The sequence below is a fragment of the Hibiscus syriacus genome, unplaced genomic scaffold (genome assembly GCF_006381635.1).
Source record: "Hibiscus syriacus cultivar Baekdansim isolate YM2019G1 unplaced genomic scaffold, ASM638163v2 tig00113337_pilon, whole genome shotgun sequence".
Lineage (NCBI taxonomy): Eukaryota > Viridiplantae > Streptophyta > Magnoliopsida > Malvales > Malvaceae > Hibiscus > Hibiscus syriacus.
The window spans coordinates 588,492-608,415 of NW_024063456.1; the positions used below are offsets into that span (position 1 = coordinate 588,492).

General features: G+C 35.8%; 2 protein-coding genes across 2 annotated transcripts; both read left to right on the forward strand.

Annotated features, from left to right (window-relative positions):
• Positions 1 to 5,346: 5,346 nt before the first annotated feature.
• Positions 5,347 to 15,743, forward strand: LOC120186190 (dynamin-related protein 1B). The gene is made up of 16 exons (XM_039190190.1): positions 5,347 to 5,528; positions 5,846 to 5,909; positions 10,640 to 10,744; positions 10,909 to 11,010; positions 11,749 to 11,799; positions 11,879 to 11,940; positions 12,191 to 12,281; positions 12,929 to 12,993; positions 13,211 to 13,405; positions 13,509 to 13,628; positions 13,724 to 13,794; positions 13,873 to 14,098; positions 14,178 to 14,228; positions 14,810 to 15,038; positions 15,389 to 15,528; positions 15,608 to 15,743. The coding sequence occupies exons 1-16, from the start codon at positions 5,400 to 5,402 to the stop codon at positions 15,734 to 15,736; spliced, it is 1,830 nt and encodes a 609-aa protein (XP_039046121.1). The 5' UTR covers positions 5,347 to 5,399; the 3' UTR covers positions 15,737 to 15,743.
• Positions 15,744 to 17,257: 1,514 nt separating this feature from the next.
• LOC120186261 (O-acyltransferase WSD1-like) lies at positions 17,258 to 19,309 on the forward strand. Its single transcript, XM_039190246.1, has 7 exons — positions 17,258 to 17,539; positions 17,604 to 18,182; positions 18,258 to 18,324; positions 18,401 to 18,507; positions 18,603 to 18,812; positions 18,894 to 19,031; positions 19,111 to 19,309. Exons 1-7 carry the CDS (start codon positions 17,258 to 17,260, stop codon positions 19,264 to 19,266), a joined length of 1,539 nt encoding a protein of 512 aa, XP_039046177.1. The 3' UTR covers positions 19,267 to 19,309.
• Positions 19,310 to 19,924: the final 615 nt, after the last annotated feature.

A 19,924-nucleotide genomic window follows, 5' to 3' on the forward strand; every position in this document is an offset into this window, starting at 1 on the left:
GTGGAATCGAAGTCAGTTGGACAAATTTGGCCGAGAGTAGTGGGAATTTGGTGACCAAAATGCAATTTTCAAAAAGTGTATGGTCAAAGTAAAAAATCAAAGCCAAATTGGTTCATATTTAACTAAGAAATATTTTAATAGATGATATTGCAATGACATGGTTGAAATTATCAAGTTTTATTAATGACAAAATGGTAAACTAATTATAATGAATTTTAAATTCATTTATATTCTTATAAAGACATGTGTATTAGTTAATTAATACGGAAAATTCAAGAAATTGTTCTTCTCCAACAAACCGTGAATACCATAGCTAAAAGATGTAAAAATTTTCAAGCTCATTTTTAAACTTATTCGATTGCTTTTTGGATTAAGCTATTAGATAGAGAATTAATCTTCTTGAAATTCTATTAATTGATATAAAAATTTCATGGAAATCATGCTTGTATGATGAGTTTGGTGATTAGGTTTATGAAGAACATGTTTGATTTTGAAGATGTAATGGAAGATTATTATGCTTTTGATGCTGTAGATTAATTTTCAAGTATGTGTGATGATGAAAATCGAGTGTAGAGTTAAATAATACATTCGGTCATACTAGGGTTTGTTAAGAATGGTTGAATTTTGATTTAATTTGATGTTGTGATGATTGAAATAGCATGAATTTGATGTAAGGAAGTTGAATTCATGCTTTTAATTAAATGGAAATCAAGCCCTAGATGACTTGGGACATTCGGCCATAGGGGGAAAATTTAGGGAAAAATATTGAAAAATTTCCTATGATTTAGTATTGATATTAGATGTGTCCTACAAGCTTTGGTGATCAATTTGGAAGCTTGAAATAGAAAAAAAAATACTATTTTACAAGATTTGAAAATTGTAGGACATTATTGCATAAATGTGTTACAATGTTGAATTTTAATTTTGAAATGCTGGAATTTTAAGTTAGACTAATGATTAAGGATCAAAGTGCAAATTTGGATAAGTACGATGATGGAATTTGATGGAAAAATATGGAATTTTAAGTTAGGACTTAATTTTGAGTTTTTGAAAGTGATGGTATTATTTGTTAAGAAAATTACCGTGTTGAAAATTTTAGTAAATTATGTGAAGATCATAATGGTGAAGGATCATTATGAATTAAATGGAAAGGTTAATATGAATTCTAAAAGGGAATTCATAATTAGTGGTTTAATTGTGAAATTTGCAAAAGTTGAAGGAAAGATGATGAAAATGGATTCAAGGAAGATTTTGGGAAGTTGAAATTATTATGGATTTATGATTTAGTTTTATATCAATTTTATTTCTATAGACTTTTATATTATTAAGTTTAAATTATGTTAGTAAGATACTAACATATATTTTGAATATTTTATGTTATTAAATGATGTTGTCAGACGATAATAAATCTAGCGATCCAATTGACTCAAAAAGGAAGGAAAAAGTGCGGGATTGAGAAGATTATTGTAGAAAAATGTTCGATATTGAGGCCAATGTGAGTGCATATTTAATTTGTGTTTATGTTTTCAAACGAATTTTGGCTTGCGATGAACCAGTGACGAAGTTACTATGGTAATAAGTGACTCTTAAATATTATGAGATTTGTGATTCATGTATAAATGTTCATTTCGTAAGCTAATAGAATTATGAAATAAGCTAAGGATGTTAACTAGGAAAAGTTGTCTATAAATTATGATTTGAACAATAATTTAGAAAATCACTATAAATTATGCATAGGTGATTAGACGATGATCTCTATACCGTTGGATTTGTATATCAGCTTAGTTTCATTTAAAACAAACGGTTAATGATTTCGAGGTGTATACAAAAAGATATAAAATTTTAATTAAGGAGAGATAAAAAAAACAGGGCAACAATTTATGCTCAAAACCGTTTCAAGTCAATTTTAAAAATTCCCTAGAAATTGTACAAGTTGTAATTGCCATCTTCTTCCTTTAGAATAGTATCACCAGAACACCAAATTCCATTAGCAAGTTTGAGAGCATTAATACGGTTGCGCTGCTTACGGAGAATAGCTTTCCTATGGAAATAAGCAGTGCTGCGATCACCCAGGTGGATCCAATCCGAGCAAGATTTTTGGCGCCACAAAAGCTTCTTGATCAAGAGGTTTTCAATATCCGTTAGCAGTTCCTCTTCAAGATTTTTGAGGAAAGGAGAGGGCCGGATACCCAAAACTCTTTGAACACCCCGAAGATGAGCCATGATATTATGCTTTTTGAGTTTTTGGAACCAATGAAACCAAAAACGTTTTTATTCCAATTAGTTGCAGCCAACGAGAAAGATTTAATAGAATCAGTGATGTTACCAGAGGAAACCTAGTTGTTCGAAACCAACCGACGAAAATCATCATGAAGACGCCAACCGAAGAAGTAACAGAATAGAGGAGAGGATCTTTTACCACCAAGATTGCCCACAAGAAGAAGCAAAGGTCGGCGGTCAGACCGCATACGAAGTAGATGCTGAACTTTAGAGTCAGAATAAGCTTCGTCCCAATAAGAATTACAAATAAAGCGGTTACAAGAGGTCACAGAAGCAGCCGCCTATTTTTTAGTTTCTGTCACTCAACTATCACTCAATAGTTTATTGACCGAAACAAAAACTGAGTAATAGGTAGATAATTAAACAAGTGGTTTATCTTTATTTTAATGAATTATACAATATTAATAATTTAAATAAAAATTTATTTCAATAAGTATATAGTATAGGATTATAAAAATAATACACATTTTAGTTAAATATTTAATATCATTGTATTTTAAAATTGGGTAAGCTTACTAACTAATGTTTGAGTATTTTAAAATTTATTTCAATAAGTATATAGTATAGAATTATCGATTTATAATAAATCGGTAACTTATCATTAACAACTATTACTACGGTAATAAAATGTTGATGTGACAAGATAAATGACCTCACTTGGTATCGTTTGAGCATATAAGATACTTTTTGATCCGTCGTTTGACCAATTAACTTGATAACGATTGGTGGAAGAAATTTCAAAACATGATGACTTCCTTGCGGATATTCTTTCATCTCCCACCCTATCTCGTTTCATTGAGAAAGTGGAAGGAGGTTCAAATTCCTCGAGCATCTCTCTAATTTCCCTTCGCTCATCAAGAATTTTAGCAATGCTCCCACTAAAAATCAAAGTCAATAGATGTAGCAGCAAGAATACGCAATAATGTCTTGAAAAAGCAGCTTGTCCCATTGATCTTTGTATTGTAAGCGTCCATAATAGACCCTCGTCTTTAAAGAAATCCTCAATCCTCAAGAAACACTGATTTCCGACTGAGGATGATGCAATCATGTGGATCATTTTTTATGGTAACGAATGTGGGTTTGACGTTCAAATATCTTTACGCTAGAAGTTTATGGATGTGTTAAACACCTATAAGAGGTTTCACGGATGTATCGAGGGGGTGGGTGGGGACATTCACCTCCTAAAAATTTAAAATTACCATAAATTTTATTATTATTTTTATGTATTCTCTACTTAAAATATATTTTTGTTCTCTTGAAATTTTATAAATTTAAATTCTCCCTCTAAGTTTAACTTTGTCCCAAACATAAAATCTTGCGTGCGTCCGTAATTTCCTCAAAAACTATAATGCAAGTTTACTTTTTGTTAACATATATGGAATCTTGCTTATCAGAGAAAAGAGTAGCAACGAGCTAGCATAGACAAACTGCACTGCAATGAGAAAAGGAACATAAGTTATGATAGGCTCTCCTACAGGAGCGGATGTATATGAGCTTTATAGAGGTCAAATGTATACTCATTATTTTATATTAGATATTAAATATAATTTAATATATTGTAGGAAGAAAAAAGAAGAAGTTTTAACATATTCATTGAAAAAAACATTAAATATTTTTTAACCCTATTTCTAAATTTCTGAATCCACCACTCACGTGCTATTCTTTTGGTGTAAAAGTGGAAGGATGGTGTGCAGTTCACAATATGCTGCAGAAATCAAATAAAATAAGAAAAGAAAACAATTTACTATAACATGGAGTTTAATTACCATAATGTTATGTTGAGTTAAAGTGCTTATATGAAATGAAGAAAACAAGTTTAATAATGAAGAAAGTAAAATAAGACAGGAGCTCCAAACAGTAACTGAAATGAAGGGAACTTGGGGGTTTCGAAAGATCACCGGATAAGTAAGTCTTTGCCATTGAGCCAAGCCGTCTTTTTGGTTCTAAAGTACACAATTTTTTTTATATTGTGTTTTGAAATTATTTCACACAAGCATATATACACACATATTAAATTATTAAAACAAATCTAATAAATAAATTATATTTCATAAATATATATATTACATTATAGTTAATGTAAGACTTAAAAAATAAAATGAATTTAATATTTTTTATTTAAATTATTTTTTACAAATATTTTAAAAATATAATATACAAATTATATTAAAAATAAAATTATGTTAAAATTAGTTAGAGAATCCAAATCACAAAATAAAAATAAGTTTAATATTTTTTATTTAAATTATTTTTTACAATTATTTTTAAATAATAATATATAAATTATAGTAAGCAAATAATATATTAAAATTATTTAGAGAATCCAAATCCTAAAATAAAAATATTAAACTCATTTTTATTTTTAAGTCTTACATTGACTATAATTTAAATATATGTAAAATATGTATTAGATTTTTTTTAATAAATTAATATATATTATATATAAAATATTATATGTGTGTATATATGTTTGTGTGAAATAATCTCAAACACAATATATAAAAGATTGTACACTTTAAAACTAGAAAGATGGCCTGACTCAATGGCAAAGGCTTGCCTTAGGTACCCTTAAGGCGGTGGTAACACCTGTCACCACTTGATTGGAGATAAAATTTATTTAATAAAAATATTAAAAGTAATTAAATTAACCTTCCAATCATATAGTAACACGTGGTACATCTGGATTGGAGGGTTAAATTTATTTAATTGAATTAAAATAGTTACTAATTGATAAAATGTGAAAATATTAAGGATCAAATATACAATTATTCTAATTTTATTAACTCACGTCCATTACAAATTAACAGCCAGTGGCTAGAATGAATCATTTTAATAGTTGGGTTGTCTTTTTGATCTCTTTCAAACGTTGGTGGTCAAAATAGTTTATGACCATAGTTTGGTGGTCACCCCTATAATTTAGCCTTAAAAATTTAATTAACGACTCTGTCCGAATTTTTCCCGGTTCCTTCGCCAACCCAAGTTCTCGATTGCCTGCGTCTTTCATTTAAAAAAAATTTCTAAATCAAAGAAAACAAATTCTTTCTCTCCTAAAAAAAGAGAGCTAACTTCCAAGTCGACACCTTAACTCGTCTTTTTTCTTTTGATCCGGTTTCTACAACATGGAGAATTTGATATCGTTGGTGAATAAGCTACAGAGAGCATGTACGGCACTTGGTGACCATGGCGACGAAAGCGCATTGCCTACCCTTTGGGATTCCTTGCCTGCGATCGCCGTCGTCGGTGGCCAAGTACGGTCTTCATCCTTATAACTCTACTAATATGTTTATCATTTCAATGTTCCTTTTCTTCTTCTTTTTTGAATAATTATTTTCTTTTGTGTTTCACCGATTTGCTGCATTTGATTTGCCGTTTGATTTTTTTGTTATTTTGACCAACAATTATAATTTCTCTCCTCAAAATGCAACTATGATCTTCTTGGTTGTGCTTTCATTTCCCAATTTGAAGTTTGAATTTATTGAAATTAGTCCCATTAATATGATATATCAATGATTCACTTTTTGTGTGTGTTCGTGACAAGATTTTGATTTAATACCAATGCATGTAGAGTTCTGGAAAGTCATCTGTGCTGGAAAGTATTGTTGGAAAAGACTTTTTACCTCGTGGTGCAGGTAATATTTTTCTTCTTAATTTTTTTACCTCATCTATTGTTGACGAAAACGGGTAAAGAAAACGAAAGAACACGAGAATTTTACGAGGTTCGGCAATGTGCTTACGTCCTCGGTGCCTAGGCGGCGCTAAAAGTTTTATTCAATGATATTTTAGGTCTAGGTTACATATCTATTTATAATAGAAAACCCTGGTACATAATTACAAAATCAACCCTGTACCGTACCGCGGGGGCTACGCCCCCGCACCCCCAACCCACATAATTTTGTAACCCCACAACGAGACTTTCTTTGTAAGGACAGTTGATGTTCGCTCACTCCGCTCCATCTCCTGTCCTCTTTACTGGTATATTTATGAGCCATACCTAACAAATCTCCACCTTGGCGAATATCCTGCCCCTTGGAAACTTCAATGTGGGTTGGGTTACCTTGCTTCTTTAACAACTCGAAACATTCAACAAGTCCAAGCAATGCTTGAACTTGTCTGTCGTAACTGGCTTGGTGAACATATCAGCGGCATTCTCATCAGTATGTACCTTCTGAAACAAAACCTCTCCAGATGCAACCAACTCTCTGATCTTGTGGAACCTTACATCAATATGTTTAGTTCTAGCACGATACACCTGATTCTTAGCCAAGTAAATAGCACTTTGATTATCACAAAGCAACTGAACTCCACCTTGTTGAACACCCAACTCCTTCACTAAACCAGTAAGCCATAAAGCTTCTTTTGCAGCTTCAGCCGCTGCCATGTATTCAGCTTCAGTTGTAGATAGTGCCACGACATATTGAACAGTAGACTTCCAACAAATAGGCCCTCCACCAAGAGTAAACACATACCCTGTCGTAGATCTTCTATTATCCAAGTCACCTGCATAATCTGAATCCACATATCCTACAACCAAAGGATTATCCCGCTGACTCCCAAAAACAATTCCATGTCCCACAGTACCCTTTAAGTACCGAAAGATCCACTTGACTGCATCCCAATGTTGCTTACCAGGTTTAGACATGTACTTACAAACTTGACTAACAGCATGAGCTAAATCAGGACGAGTACATACCATCGCATACATCAAGCAGCCAACAGCATTAGAATACGGAACCTTTGCCATATTTTCAGCTTCCTTATCTGTCTTAGGGCACTGTTCTGATGAGAGCTTAAAGTGATTCGCCAATGGAGTGCTAACTGGTTTCGCGCTGCTCATCGCAAGCCTTTCTAGCATTTTCTCAACATAACCCCGTTGAGATAACCGCAGTTTCCTTGAGTCTCTGTCCCTGCAAATTTCCATTCCAAGAATTTTCTTTGCAGCACCTAAATCTTCATATCAAATTCCTGACTCAATAAAGTTTTCAAACGATAACATCATCCATGTTCTTCGCAGCAATCAACATATCATCAACATACAGTAATAGAAAAATAAAAGAACCATCATCAAGGCTCTTAACATAGACACAACAATCATACTCACATCGGTTGTAGCCAATCTTGATCATATAGGAGTCAAACCGTTTATACCACTGTCTCGGAGACTGTTTTAACCCGTACAAAGATTTCTTCAATCTGCAAACTAAATGCTCGTTTCCAGGTTGAGTGAAACCTTCAGGTTGCCGCATGTAGATCTGCTCCTCTAAATCACCATGCAAAAAAGCAGTTTTAACATCCATCTGCTCTAAATGCAAATCCCAACTAGCCACCAATGCAAGTACTGCTCGGATTGAAGTGTGCCTGACCACAGGAGAAAAGATTTCATCATAATCAACTCCTTTCTGCTGTGAAAAACCCTTCGCTACCAAACGAGCCTTGAACTTCTCCCCCTCTTTTCTGTTACTGCTGGTTTCTTCTTATACACCCATTTGCAACCAATCGGCTTCTTACCCTCAGGAAGGGGAACTAACTCCCATGTGCGATTGTGATTCAAAGACTCCATCTCCTCAACCATGGCTGCCATCCACTTGTCGTTTTCCTGACTAGTAACGGCATCATGAAAAGTAACTGGATCATCATTGCTAACAGTAAGTGCAAAAGATACCAAGTCTTCAAAACCCAATCTGTTCGGAGGCTTTATATTCGTCCGTCTCACCCTGTCTCTGGCGAAACTATAATCCTGCAAATCATCCGTAGTGGAACCACCAGAAGTTGGTTGAGAAGTTTCTGGTTTCTCAACTGGAAACTGCTCGAAATCTACCACTGTCGTGTCTTGCTTCTGCTGCAACATAGACTGTTCATCAAAAACGACATCTCTACTAATCACAACTTTCTTCGCAACTGGATCCCAGAACTTGAATCCTTTGACACCTTTCTTGTAACCCAGAAAAATGCACTCCTTCGATTTGCATCAAGTTGGATCTCATCAGCAGGTACATGCACATAAGCAGGACAACCAAAAATCCGTAAGTTATCAAAACTAACATCATGACCAGTCCATACCTCTTCTGCAACTTTCCCAGCCAGCGATGCCCTTGGCGATCTGTTGATAAGGTAACACGCCATGTTAACAGCCTCAGCCCAGAAGTGTTTGGGAAGCCCCGCATTCAACCGCAAACATCTGGCTCTTTCATTCAACGACCTGTTCATTCGTTCCGCAACACCATTCTGTTATGGTGTCTTGCGCACTGTAAAATGCCTCTGAATCCCATGCTCCTTACAGAATTGTAGGAACTGTGAATCTGTGTACTCCGTACCATTGTCAGACCGCAAACACTTAATTTTTCGTCTTGTTTGGTTTTCTACCTCAGCTTTCCACAGCTTGAACTTCTCAAAAACTTCAGATTTCTGTTTCAAAAAATACACCCAAACTTTCCGTGAAAAATCATCAATAAAAGTAACATAGTACCTAGATCCACCCAAAGACGATGTCGTGGAAGGCCCCCATACATCAGAATGCACATAATCAAGAATCCCTTGAGTTGTGTGCTTCGCAGTCTTGAAACGGACTTTAGTCTGTTTACCAAGAACACAATACTTGCAAAAATCGAGCTTACAGCTTTTGACACCATGCAACAAGTTTCTCTTGTGTAATTCTGCCATACCACGTTCACTAAGATGAGCAAGGCGCATATGCCACAAGTTTGTCTTATCATCACATGACTCAACAGAGTGAACTCCACCTGCAACGGTACTCCCTAACAATCTGTAGATATTCCCTGCAGTCATCTTGCCTTTCATCACAGTCAATGCTCCTTTAACAATCCGAATGGTTTCCCTATCCTCGTCAGCCTTAGGGATAAAACCATTCTTGTGCAAAGTGCCCAAGGAAATCAAATTCTTCTTCAAGTCTGGGATATGTCGAACACCACTCAACGTCCGAACGGAGCCATCGTGCATCTTAATTCTGACATCACCAATACCAACAATATTGCAACATCGATCATCACCCAAATAAACCGAACCAGAATTAACCGGCCTGTATGTCGAAAACCATTCCCTATTTGGCGTGATGTGATAAGAACATCCAGAATCAAGAATCCAAGCATCCGTCAATTGTGTCGTTGAAATAGAAAGCATATCACCCTCACTGCAATCAGAAGTATCATCCTCGACCACGTTCACAGACTTGGATGAGCCATCACGCTTCTCATCAGTCTGCTTTTTCAACTTCGGACAGTCTCGCTTCATATGTCCCGCCTCCTTGCACTTGTAACAGTGAATCGTCTTCTTATCCCTGGATTTGGATCTGGAATTCCGCTTCCCGGACCCTGCCTTCTCTGGCTTTCGTCCACGATCTCGATTACCCTTGACATATAAGCTATCGACTTGAGAGCTTTCCCCTGCATTCTGCTTCCGCTGGTTGTGAGCCAACAAGGCTGCAGTAATCTCCTCAACGTTGATAGTCTCTTTCCCATATGTAAGAGTAGTCACCATGTGTTCGTAAGAGGAAGGCAACGAACACAACAGAATCATCGCTCTGTCTTCATCCTCAATTTTCACATCAAGCCGAGCCAGATCAGAAACGATTTGATTGAAGACATTCACGTGTTGCGCCAAATCGTGATCGTCCTGCATCTTCAGCCCATACAGCCGCTGCTTCAGATACAGTTTTGTCGTTAAGGATTTGGACATAAACTGACTTTCCAACTTCCTCAAAATTTCGTCTGGAGACGATAGATGCATGACGTGATACATGACCTCGTTCTCCAAGCATAATCGTATGGTTCCTGCTGCTCGCTGCTGCAATTCTTCCCAATCTTCCTCATCCATCGACGCCGGCTTTGTAGGTCGCAAAGCCTTCAAGATCCCTTGCTGCGCCAATAGATCCTTCACCCTCGTTTGCCATAATCCGAAGTTACCCTGACCATCGAATTTCGCGACTTCGAATTTTGCTCCTGACATCTGATACCAATTGTTGACGAAAACGGGTAAAGAAAACGAAAGAACACGAGAATTTTACGAGGTTCGGCAATGTGCTTACGTCCTCGGTGCCTAGGCGGCGCTAGAAGTTTTATTCAACGATATTTTAGGTCTAGGTTACATTTCTATTTATAATAGAAAACCCTGGTACATAATTACAAAATCAACCCTGTACCGTACCGCGGGGCTATGCCCCCGCACCCCCAACCCACATAATTTTGTAACCCCACAACGAGACTTTCTTTGTAAGGACAGTTGATGTTCGCTTCGCTCACTCCGCTCCATCTCCTGTCCTCTTTACTGGTATATTTATGAGCCATACCTAACATCTATGAAATGTAAAAACGTGGATATGACGAGGAAAAAAAAAACATGTTTGCAGGGATTGTTACAAGGCGTCCTCTTGTGTTGCAACTTCATAGGATCAACGAAGGAAAAGAATATGCAGAATTTATGCATCTTCCGAAAAAGAGATTCACCGATTTCGGTATGCTTTCTGTTAAGAGTTAACTACTTAGCATTTTCATTCTCAGCTTCTTAAGTTATGAATTCATTTTAATGTGGTGTTGTTGAGTTAATTTGTCCAGTTTCTTTTAGTTGTTTGTATGTTTGTTTAATCTTGAAGGCTAAGCTCATATACACCTCATGCAGCTGCTGTTAGACAGGAGATTTCTGACGAGACAGATCGAGAAACTGGTCGTAGCAAACAAATCTCTACTGTCCCAATCCATCTCAGTATCTACTCCCCTAATGGTGAGAGAGACTGCTGGTCAACTTGTTTAATTCCTTTTCATAAATAGGCGTTATAAATTTCAAGATATTAAATGCATTCATTTAACGTATCTTCTACAATTCATCTACAACTTGACTCTGACATTACTTTAATAAATTTCATCTTATATTAGAACAACAATGATTTATGAGATTGTCTTTTATAATTTAAAATATATAATTTTGTATTCATTAATATTATTTTAGACTTCAAATTTAAAATTTTAGAAGCAATCGACATAACAAGATGATACCAATTTGAGTTTCTCCATAATTGTTTAGTCAGGCATGATTTTTATTGTTTTATCGATTTTTATTTTTAAAGGTTTGAAATTTATTGTTGAATATTTTTTTTGTATTTTTAAATATTTTAAATATTTTTAATTTTTAATAGTTTCTTAATTATTATTTTTAATGATTAAATTATTCATCGAACTCTTTTAAAAGATCAATTGGATACGTTTTTCAAAGGGTTAATTAATTTTTTCGAGAAAGTTGGGGCTAAAATACCCGTTAGGCTCAAAATAAACCACTATGTTGTTTACACTGAAAATGAGCCTTTCAATCGTTGGTATTAGTTAGAGGCTTCAATTCATCTGTAGATTCTCTTGAAATTTGCTTGATTATGACCGCCATGTTTTGAACTTCAAAACTGTTGGCTGCCAGTGCATTTCTTATATCTTTTCTTTTACTTATTATTTTGCTTTAACACCTTGGCAGTGGTGAACTTGACACTAATTGATCTCCCTGGACTTACAAAAGTAGCTATTGGTTAGTGTCTCACCTTTTGCATGTTTGTTTATGTTGTCATATTCATGTCAGCTTATATGGTAATCGACTTGTGTCGTAGAGGGTCAATCTGAAACAATTGTGCAGGACATCGAGAACATGGTTCGGTCATATATTGAAAAGGTAAAGAGGCAGAAGTGGGTTGGTTCCTGCTTATTCTTTGTAGCTAAACCTATAATTGAAAATGGTATAAATTATATTGTTCATCTGATTCTTCTGTCCAACTTTTGTTCATAAACATGCAATTGTTTATGAAGTTGATTGAGTTCAACCTAAAATATCATTGTTTTATTAATTTTTAATGTATAGAGGTATATATTTTCTCAAAAGATAAAGAAAATGAAAATTATGCTATGCTTGTTTCTCATTGCAGCCCAACTGTATCATACTGGCAATATCTCCTGCTAATCAGGATCTTGCCACTTCGGATGCAATAAAGATCGCGCGTGAGGTTGACCCAAAAGGTATAGATTTGGTCAATATTCTTTCATGTTTTATATAACAGACATTGTTTTATTTTATAAAGTAGATAGTAGAAAGAAATCAACTTGCTAGAACAGAAATAGGTGAAAGAAGGGAGGTAAAACAAAATAAATAGGCTTAACAGCCTCCCTTCAACTAGTAGGGAGAAATTGTATGAGGTGAATATGGAAATGGAAAATCGGCTGGAAGTCATTGCCAGTTAAAGAAATGAACTACATTCCCTTTGCTTGTCAGACAGTTTTCTTTAGCTTTTCCTTGCTTTCGTTGCCTGTTACCTGTGAATTTTCAACTACTGGGTCTGTGCTATAACAAGCATGAATAGCAGTAATTGGCATTTAGCAGTTATTATTCTACATAGAACACATTTTATGGTAAGGGTCCTGCTTAGAGGCAAGAAAAAAATGTGTGGGGAATTGGCATTTGTTGGGTTTCATTAGATGGTTTGATAATTTTCACATTGGCTGCGAGGACAATTTCCTTCTGGCCGGAGAAATAGATTGTTTATTGATATAAACTATCCATCATATTCAGCATTAAAACCTTTTTTTTTTTAATTTATAAGATGATTACTTCCTAGTTTTCCCTTTAACTTACATCAAATTCATGTTGGTCGATTGTCAAAAATCAGGAGACAGGACATTTGGTGTTTTAACGAAGATTGATCTGATGGACCAGGGTACCGATGCTGTTGATGTAAGTTCTTTTTTTTTTCTTCCAGTGGTTGATATAGCTGACATTGTATAATACAATATAATACTAATAGCAGCTCTAACATAGTAGGAGTATCTTTTATATGAAAGTGTGTTTGAACTTATTATTCGTTTCAATATGTTTGTCCGATTTGTTGCCAATAATCATATACTCTGTTCACTGCTGACTATTTTTTGCTTGTAACGTATTGGGATTTTAGATTCTAGAAGGAAAAGCATACAAGCTACAATTTCCTTGGATTGGTGTTGTTAATCGCTCTCAAGCTGACATTAACAAGAGTGTTGATATGATTGCTGCTCGGCGCCGAGAACGAGACTACTTTCAGAATAGTCCCGAGTACAGTCACCTTGCTCACAGGATGGGTTCTGAGCACTTAGGAAAGGTGCTTTCTAAGGTATGCTAATGTTGTTTTCTTGGAATCTGTGTAAATAGATTTGTATGATGCGTTTTAATGTTATTAATGTAGTTCTTACTACTGAATTTGGTTAAATTTTCAGCATTTGGAAACTGTGATAAAGTCTCGAATACCAGGCCTCCAGTCTCTTATCAACAAGACTATTATGGAACTGGAGGGTGAATTGAACCACCTTGGGAAGCCTATTGCTACTGATGCCGGTGTATGTATTTAACCTGTTCTTTCCCTTTCAAATTTTCTGATACTTAGACGATGCATGTTGTTCACAGGTTGTTTTCTTCTTCTTTATTTCTGCAGGGGAAGCTGTATACAACAATGGAAATCTGTCGGGCTTTTGATCAAAACTTCAGAGAACATCTTGATGGCGTGTATGTTTCTGTATACCAGTGTGCTTTATCAACTTGTTAATGTATTTAATGTGCCTTTGGCGATGTCAATGTTGCCAGACGCGCTGGAGGTGAAAAAATATATGGTGTATTCGATAACCAACTCCCTGCTGCTTTGAAGAGGTTGCACTTCGATAAACATCTTTCAATTGAAAATATACGCAAGTTAATTACAGAGGCTGATGGATACCAGCCACATCTTATAGCTCCTGAGCAAGGGTATCGCCGTCTTATCGAATCTTGCTTGGTGTCTATCAGAGGTCCTGCTGAAGCAGCTGTTGATGGGGTACTTGATTAATTTCTATACCAATCATCAACTCTGAACTTGTTGTTAGGGTGTGGTTTGATTCATAATTCAATTTCAGGTTCATGCTATTCTAAAAGGTATTGTTCAGAAGGCTTTATCTGAGACACAGGTAAGTTCCTAGTCGTGCTAACTTCATGATTTTTGGCTTGCATTATAACATCTTGTTAGTTATTTTAGAGTTGTTGTACTCCGAAGAAACTCATCCGCAAGTCACAACTTCGCAACCATTCCTCCATCTATTGAAGCCTTCGAAGGAATTCTTGCGCTGACTGAAACCTTCGAAGTTTTATATATAATAGCCCGCCACAATTTCTTGATAAGACTCCTAACAAGTCTACGAGATTTGATAAGACCAAATCCACTAGACGGTCATATTTATTTGCTCTGTCAGCTTACGGATAATCATCATAACCCTAGGTCTTACATCAAGAATAAATGACAATATAAATTCTCATGCAAGATTGAAAAAATACTCTCTCATTCTCTTATACTCAAAGACTATTGTTCATTGTTTTCTTCAGCCTGTTTCTTTTTTCTTTAGCCTGTTTCTTTTTTCTTTTATCATCTACAAAATCACTGGCTGCGACTCTCCCAAATCAGAAGGAATAAACCTCCACAACTTACCTTTTAGCATCAACAAAAGTCAATAGTCTCTTTACATCTTAGATTCCTTTTTTTTTTTGTACGTAGGAACTAAAGCAGTACCCAACTTTGAGAGTGGAAGTAGGGAATGCTGCAATTGAATCATTGGAAAGAATGAGGGAAGAAAGCAAGAGAGCAACTCTACAGCTAGTTGATATGGAATGTGGTTATCTGACGGTTGAATTCTTCCGCAAGCTTCCTCAAGATGGTGAGAAGGGTGGAAATCCTACACATTCACTCTTAGATCGATATAACGACTCCTATCTTCGACGAGTTGGTAAGTATCAGATGGCACAAACACTTAACTGTTGGTTCATGCATATTGTCTTCGACAAGTTGGTAAATACTAGATCAGAGACGAACACAAAATTTTATGTTAAGTGTACGGAATTTTAGAAAATTATATTAGAATTTTAGAGAATGAAATAACAAAATGTTGGGGAGGTCTATCTCGACACCCCTCAGTCCATCCCTACATATAGGTAATAGTTGGTTTATGCATATTGTCATACGATTAGTCCTATCAATTGGGGGATATAGCTAGTTTTTGATCGAGTCAATTTTGAGTTTTATAATTGTCATGTTTGTTCATCATGTTCATTCTACAAATTTGATGGTTAAAAACAGGTAGCAATGTTCTACAATATGTGAATATGACTTGTGCAAATTTGAGAAACTCGATTCCCAAGTCAATTGTTTATTGTCAAGTTCGTGAGGCCAAACGCAGCTTGCTTGACTACTTTTTCACGGAATTGGGCAGGAAAGAGGTAAGTATATATTTACGGTACATGTAGGACCAAACTGCAGATATTTTCATGCCAAATCAATCAATTGGCATATTTGCAGGCGAGGCAATTGAGTAAGTTGCTGGATGAGGATCCAGCAGTTGTGCAGCGTCGTACAAACCTTGCAAAGCGTCTTGAATTATACAGGAGCGCTCAACACGAGATCGAAGCTGTTGCTTGGTCCAAGTAGTTGAGAATATGAGCTTTTGGACTAATTTTCCTCATTCTCCCCTTCCCTTGAGATTATCCATAGAATTAAATTATTTGGCGAGTCCACAATTCTTTTTATTTATTAGAACGTTTTATGTTTGATAAATAATTAAAGAATTTATCCTACTTGAATTTGAATTATAATCAATATATATTTGAAGAAATGATTTTGTCACTTTCAATTGTTAGTGATATCAAGTTGATGAATCAGCTACTTAGTTCTTATTAATTTTTGAAAAATAAATTATTTATCATTTTTCTTCTTTATTTTATTTTATTTTAATTAATCACTGGTATCCGATCTATTAACCGACTAATCCAGATCGGGTAGTACAGAGGCGAGGGTGACCATTCTAATCCAGTTTGCTTCATTCGCAAACGTCAGGATTCAAACCCCTGACCTTGCTTAAGTATCACATATATTTTGTTTCGGGACAAACCATTCAGTTCAGTGGTTAGGTAAGCATTCATGTTCTGCAATGAGCTAATACTGCTATAACATAGCACTGAGTTGCTGTGTACTTATCTGAAAAAGAAGAAATTAAAGTTGCTTGGATGGTATAATAACAATAAGGTTGAATTTATGTTCTGCTGATGCCATTAAAGTTATTTGCACCGTTTTGCAGTGACAGGTCTATTCATTGTTGTTATCATATATTAACCAATTTAACATAAAACACATATTGCCTCAAAAAGAAGCCACCTGGGTTGTTTCCACCGCACAACTCCACCATGTGTTAGAAATTGAGGAAGTGACATATTAATGGAAGTTGACCTCATACAAGAAGAAGAAGAAGAAGCCAAGAGCGAACCTCCCCCAGATTTATTGCTACTAATAAATTTTCTGTTACATTTATAAAAGTTTTCCAGCGATCAAATCACTGTTCTCTTGTCGCTGTACGTCCCTGTTTAGATTACATAAAATGTTCAAAAATTTATTTTGTAATAGTAATTTATTATTTGGAATTAGAGGTGTACCACTTTAATACAAAAACACCAAAAAAATCTTGCTCACTTCCTCAAACCTTCTCTTTTCCTTTTGCTGTGGAGGGTTCTCTATCGTCTTTAACTAATCAAACAACCATAAAACAGAATCATATAAAAGAATAAAAGATTGATGAAAGATAGAACAATGGATTTACAACATAAAAATGGTTTTATACTAATTGATAGGGCTTTCATTGCCTAAACTTCTCTTAAACCCAACTTTGCTTCGTATCACCTTTTGAAGAAATGATGAGCTTTTTAAGAGAAGATGAAGATGATTTTATCTTCCTCAATCTTTGATGATTGATTTATAATTATATAACTAGAAAAAAGAGTGATATATCATGATAGGACTACTTTCATTTTTACTCTAAAAATAAACGCTGACATATGATGCATCTCTCGCTATAAATGATAAATTCGTAACCTCTGCGCTGCTCATACTTAGTTTTGTATCCTTTTCATTGTTAATTGTCAAAAAGAATTTCGTGGGAAAAGCTTTTTTGTGGTGAAAATGGAATCTAGTAATGGTCTCAAATGGAGGAAGCAATCTCTCAAACCGATTAAAGCAACGGGTTCATTAGCAAGCAAAAGAGAAGCAGAAGAAGAGAACGGGAATAGCCAAAAAACAGCTGAAGAAGAGCCATTGAGCCCTTCATCTCGTCTCTTTCACGAACCAACCTTCAACGTTTATGTTATAGCCATCATGGGGTGCAAGACTAGAATTTACCCAGACATCGTCAAAGCCAACCTGGGCCATACTTTGCTTAGACACCCTCGTTTCTCTAGTTTGCAGGTATCATAAACAAGTTTTTATTTTTTTATTTCATTTTGATTCACTGATATGGCAAAAATGGCAGGTGATGGATGAAAGAAATAAGGGAGAAATGAAATGGGTTAGAACCGAAGTGGATTTGGAAAAACATGTCATCGTTCCAAAGGTGGACCCGAACATCGATTCAACAGAAAAGTTCCTGGAGGATTACATTTACAACCTGAGCAAAACCGGCATCGACAAATCGCAGCCTCTTTGGGACCTCCATTTGCTCAACTTAAGAACCCCAGAATCTGAGGCAGTTGGTGTTTTCAGGATCCATCACTCCCTTGGCGATGGCACTTCTCTCATGTCTCTTCTACTTGCATGCACCCGCCAAACGAATGATCCTATGGCGTTGCCGACTATCCCAGTCAAGAGGAAGCAAGAGAACAAGGATAATACGAGATGGTTCTGGAGAATTATGTTCATGTTTTGTTCTTTCTTTCAGGTGTTTCGGAATACCGTGGTTGATGTTTTCATGTTCATTGCCACGACTTTGTTCTTGAAAGATACTCAGAATCCTCTCAAGGGTCCATCTGGATCTGAGTTCAATCCTCGTCGAATTGTTTACAGGACAGTTAGCTTGGATGATATCAAGTTGGTGAAGAATGCAATGAAAACTGTAAGTCCATGTGTTGCATTATGAAGAAAATCTCAGTTATTGCAGAAAAAAAATTAATAAATTTTCAATCTGCAGACCATAAACGATGTTGCTTTGGGGATTACACAGGCTGGTCTGTCTCGCTATATCAACAGAATATATGGTAAGATTTCTTACTACCATGCAGTTTATGACTGAAACAGGAAAGGTTGATAGTACTTTTTTCTCTTATTAATTAGGTGGGAATAACGAAGATGAAGGAATAATAGAAAAGGATAACCTTCCGAAGAAAATTCGCCTCCGAACAACTTTGCTGATCAACCTAAGACCATCTGCAGGAATCCAGGTTGGTAGCTTTTGCTCAAATAATTTAGCAATTAATTTTTGCCCCTAATCTCTCTTAAATGATCTTAATTAAACATGTTAATGCATGCATGCCAGGCTTTATCTGATATGATGGAGAAAGATGCTGAAACAAAGTGGGGCAATTGGATTGGTTATGTTCTGCTCCCCTTCACCATCGCTTTAAGGGACGATCCATTAGATTATGTCCGTAATGCTAAGGCCACAGCTGACAGAAAGAAACGCTCCTTTGAAGCTATATTCACTTTCTCCATTGCTGAGTTAGCACTCAAGATTTTTGGCGTCAAGGTTGATTCCAATCTTTCTAATAAGTCTTAGTTTTTTCACTGATTTCTTATCAGATTGTATGTTTTCCAATGCTGAAAACAGACGGCCAGTGCTTTGTCCCATAGAATTTTGTCTCACACAACGATGTGCTTCTCGAATCTGGTCGGACCTTTGGAGGAAATTGGTTTTTATGGTCACCCCCTGGCTTTCCTTGCTCCTAGTTCTTATGGTCAACCTCATGTAAGTCTTTCATTTGAGAATAGCTACACTGTTGTTGGTTCGAATTATCGGCTGCTGATGTGATTACTGAAAACTGCAGGCATTGATGATCAACTTCCAGAGTTACGTAGATAAGATGGCGATTGTTGTATCGGTGGACGAGGGAACAATTCCAAACCCTCACCAGCTGTGTGCTGACATCGTTGAATCACTGAGGCTCATCAAGGATGCAGTGGTCACTAGAGGGCTTGCCTAGAAAACAGAAACGTCATGCCCCTTTTTAAACTGTAATCAGTTTTTTCAGGATTATGCTGCGACAAATTTCTTCGGTGTTTCATGGATCACAGAAACAAACAATTTCCCATGGTGTTGATGATTATCTATGACGAAGTTTTTATGTTGATGTTGCGTTTATTACATGGTAGGAAACGTACCGGGATTGTCAAAATCATATGAATGTTATCAAAATAGATTAAACTAATAAAAAAGTATCTGAACTTTATTTAAATCACCAATCGTACTTTCTGGACTTCACAGTGTTTTGCATGAAATTGGAAAAACACTCGGTTGTCACTAAAAAATTTAGACACCGAAATCAAACTCTTAGTTACTTGTGGAACACACATCAGGCTTTTAAGCTGCAATATTCGTGTAGAAGCAACTAAGCAAGACTGGCAACTGAACTTATATTCAAACCAACATCATTTTACCAGGACTAGAGTACTAGACTCCGTACGTTGTGAACATTTACAGGTTCTGGTGTGATGTGTTGAGATGCTCCCGAGTCAATAAACCAGTGTTCCGAAGCTCCATCAATAGTATGAGCAGCAGAGCTTGTGGACAAACATTCTCAACTCGAAAACTTCTCCCTGCTATACAACTACAACCAGTATTATCGGATAAAAGGAAGCTCC

What these genes read in the sequence shown, in the direction of transcription:
- LOC120186190 (XM_039190190.1), top strand. Translation starts at nt 5,400, where the DNA reads ATGGAGAATTTGATATCGTTGGTGAATAAGCTACAGAGAGCATGTACG. An exon ending in TTCGGTCATATATTGAAAAG is followed by an intron (nt 11,941 to 12,190) that starts GTAAAGAGGCAG and finishes TTCTCATTGCAG; the next exon opens with CCCAACTGTATCATACTGGC. An exon ending in GCGTGAGGTTGACCCAAAAG is followed by an intron (nt 12,282 to 12,928) that starts GTATAGATTTGG and finishes GTCAAAAATCAG; the next exon opens with GAGACAGGACATTTGGTGTT.
- LOC120186261 (XM_039190246.1), top strand. Translation starts at nt 17,258, where the DNA reads ATGGAATCTAGTAATGGTCTCAAATGGAGGAAGCAATCTCTCAAACCG. An exon ending in CTATATCAACAGAATATATG is followed by an intron (nt 18,325 to 18,400) that starts GTAAGATTTCTT and finishes CTTATTAATTAG; the next exon opens with GTGGGAATAACGAAGATGAA. An exon ending in GACCATCTGCAGGAATCCAG is followed by an intron (nt 18,508 to 18,602) that starts GTTGGTAGCTTT and finishes CATGCATGCCAG; the next exon opens with GCTTTATCTGATATGATGGA.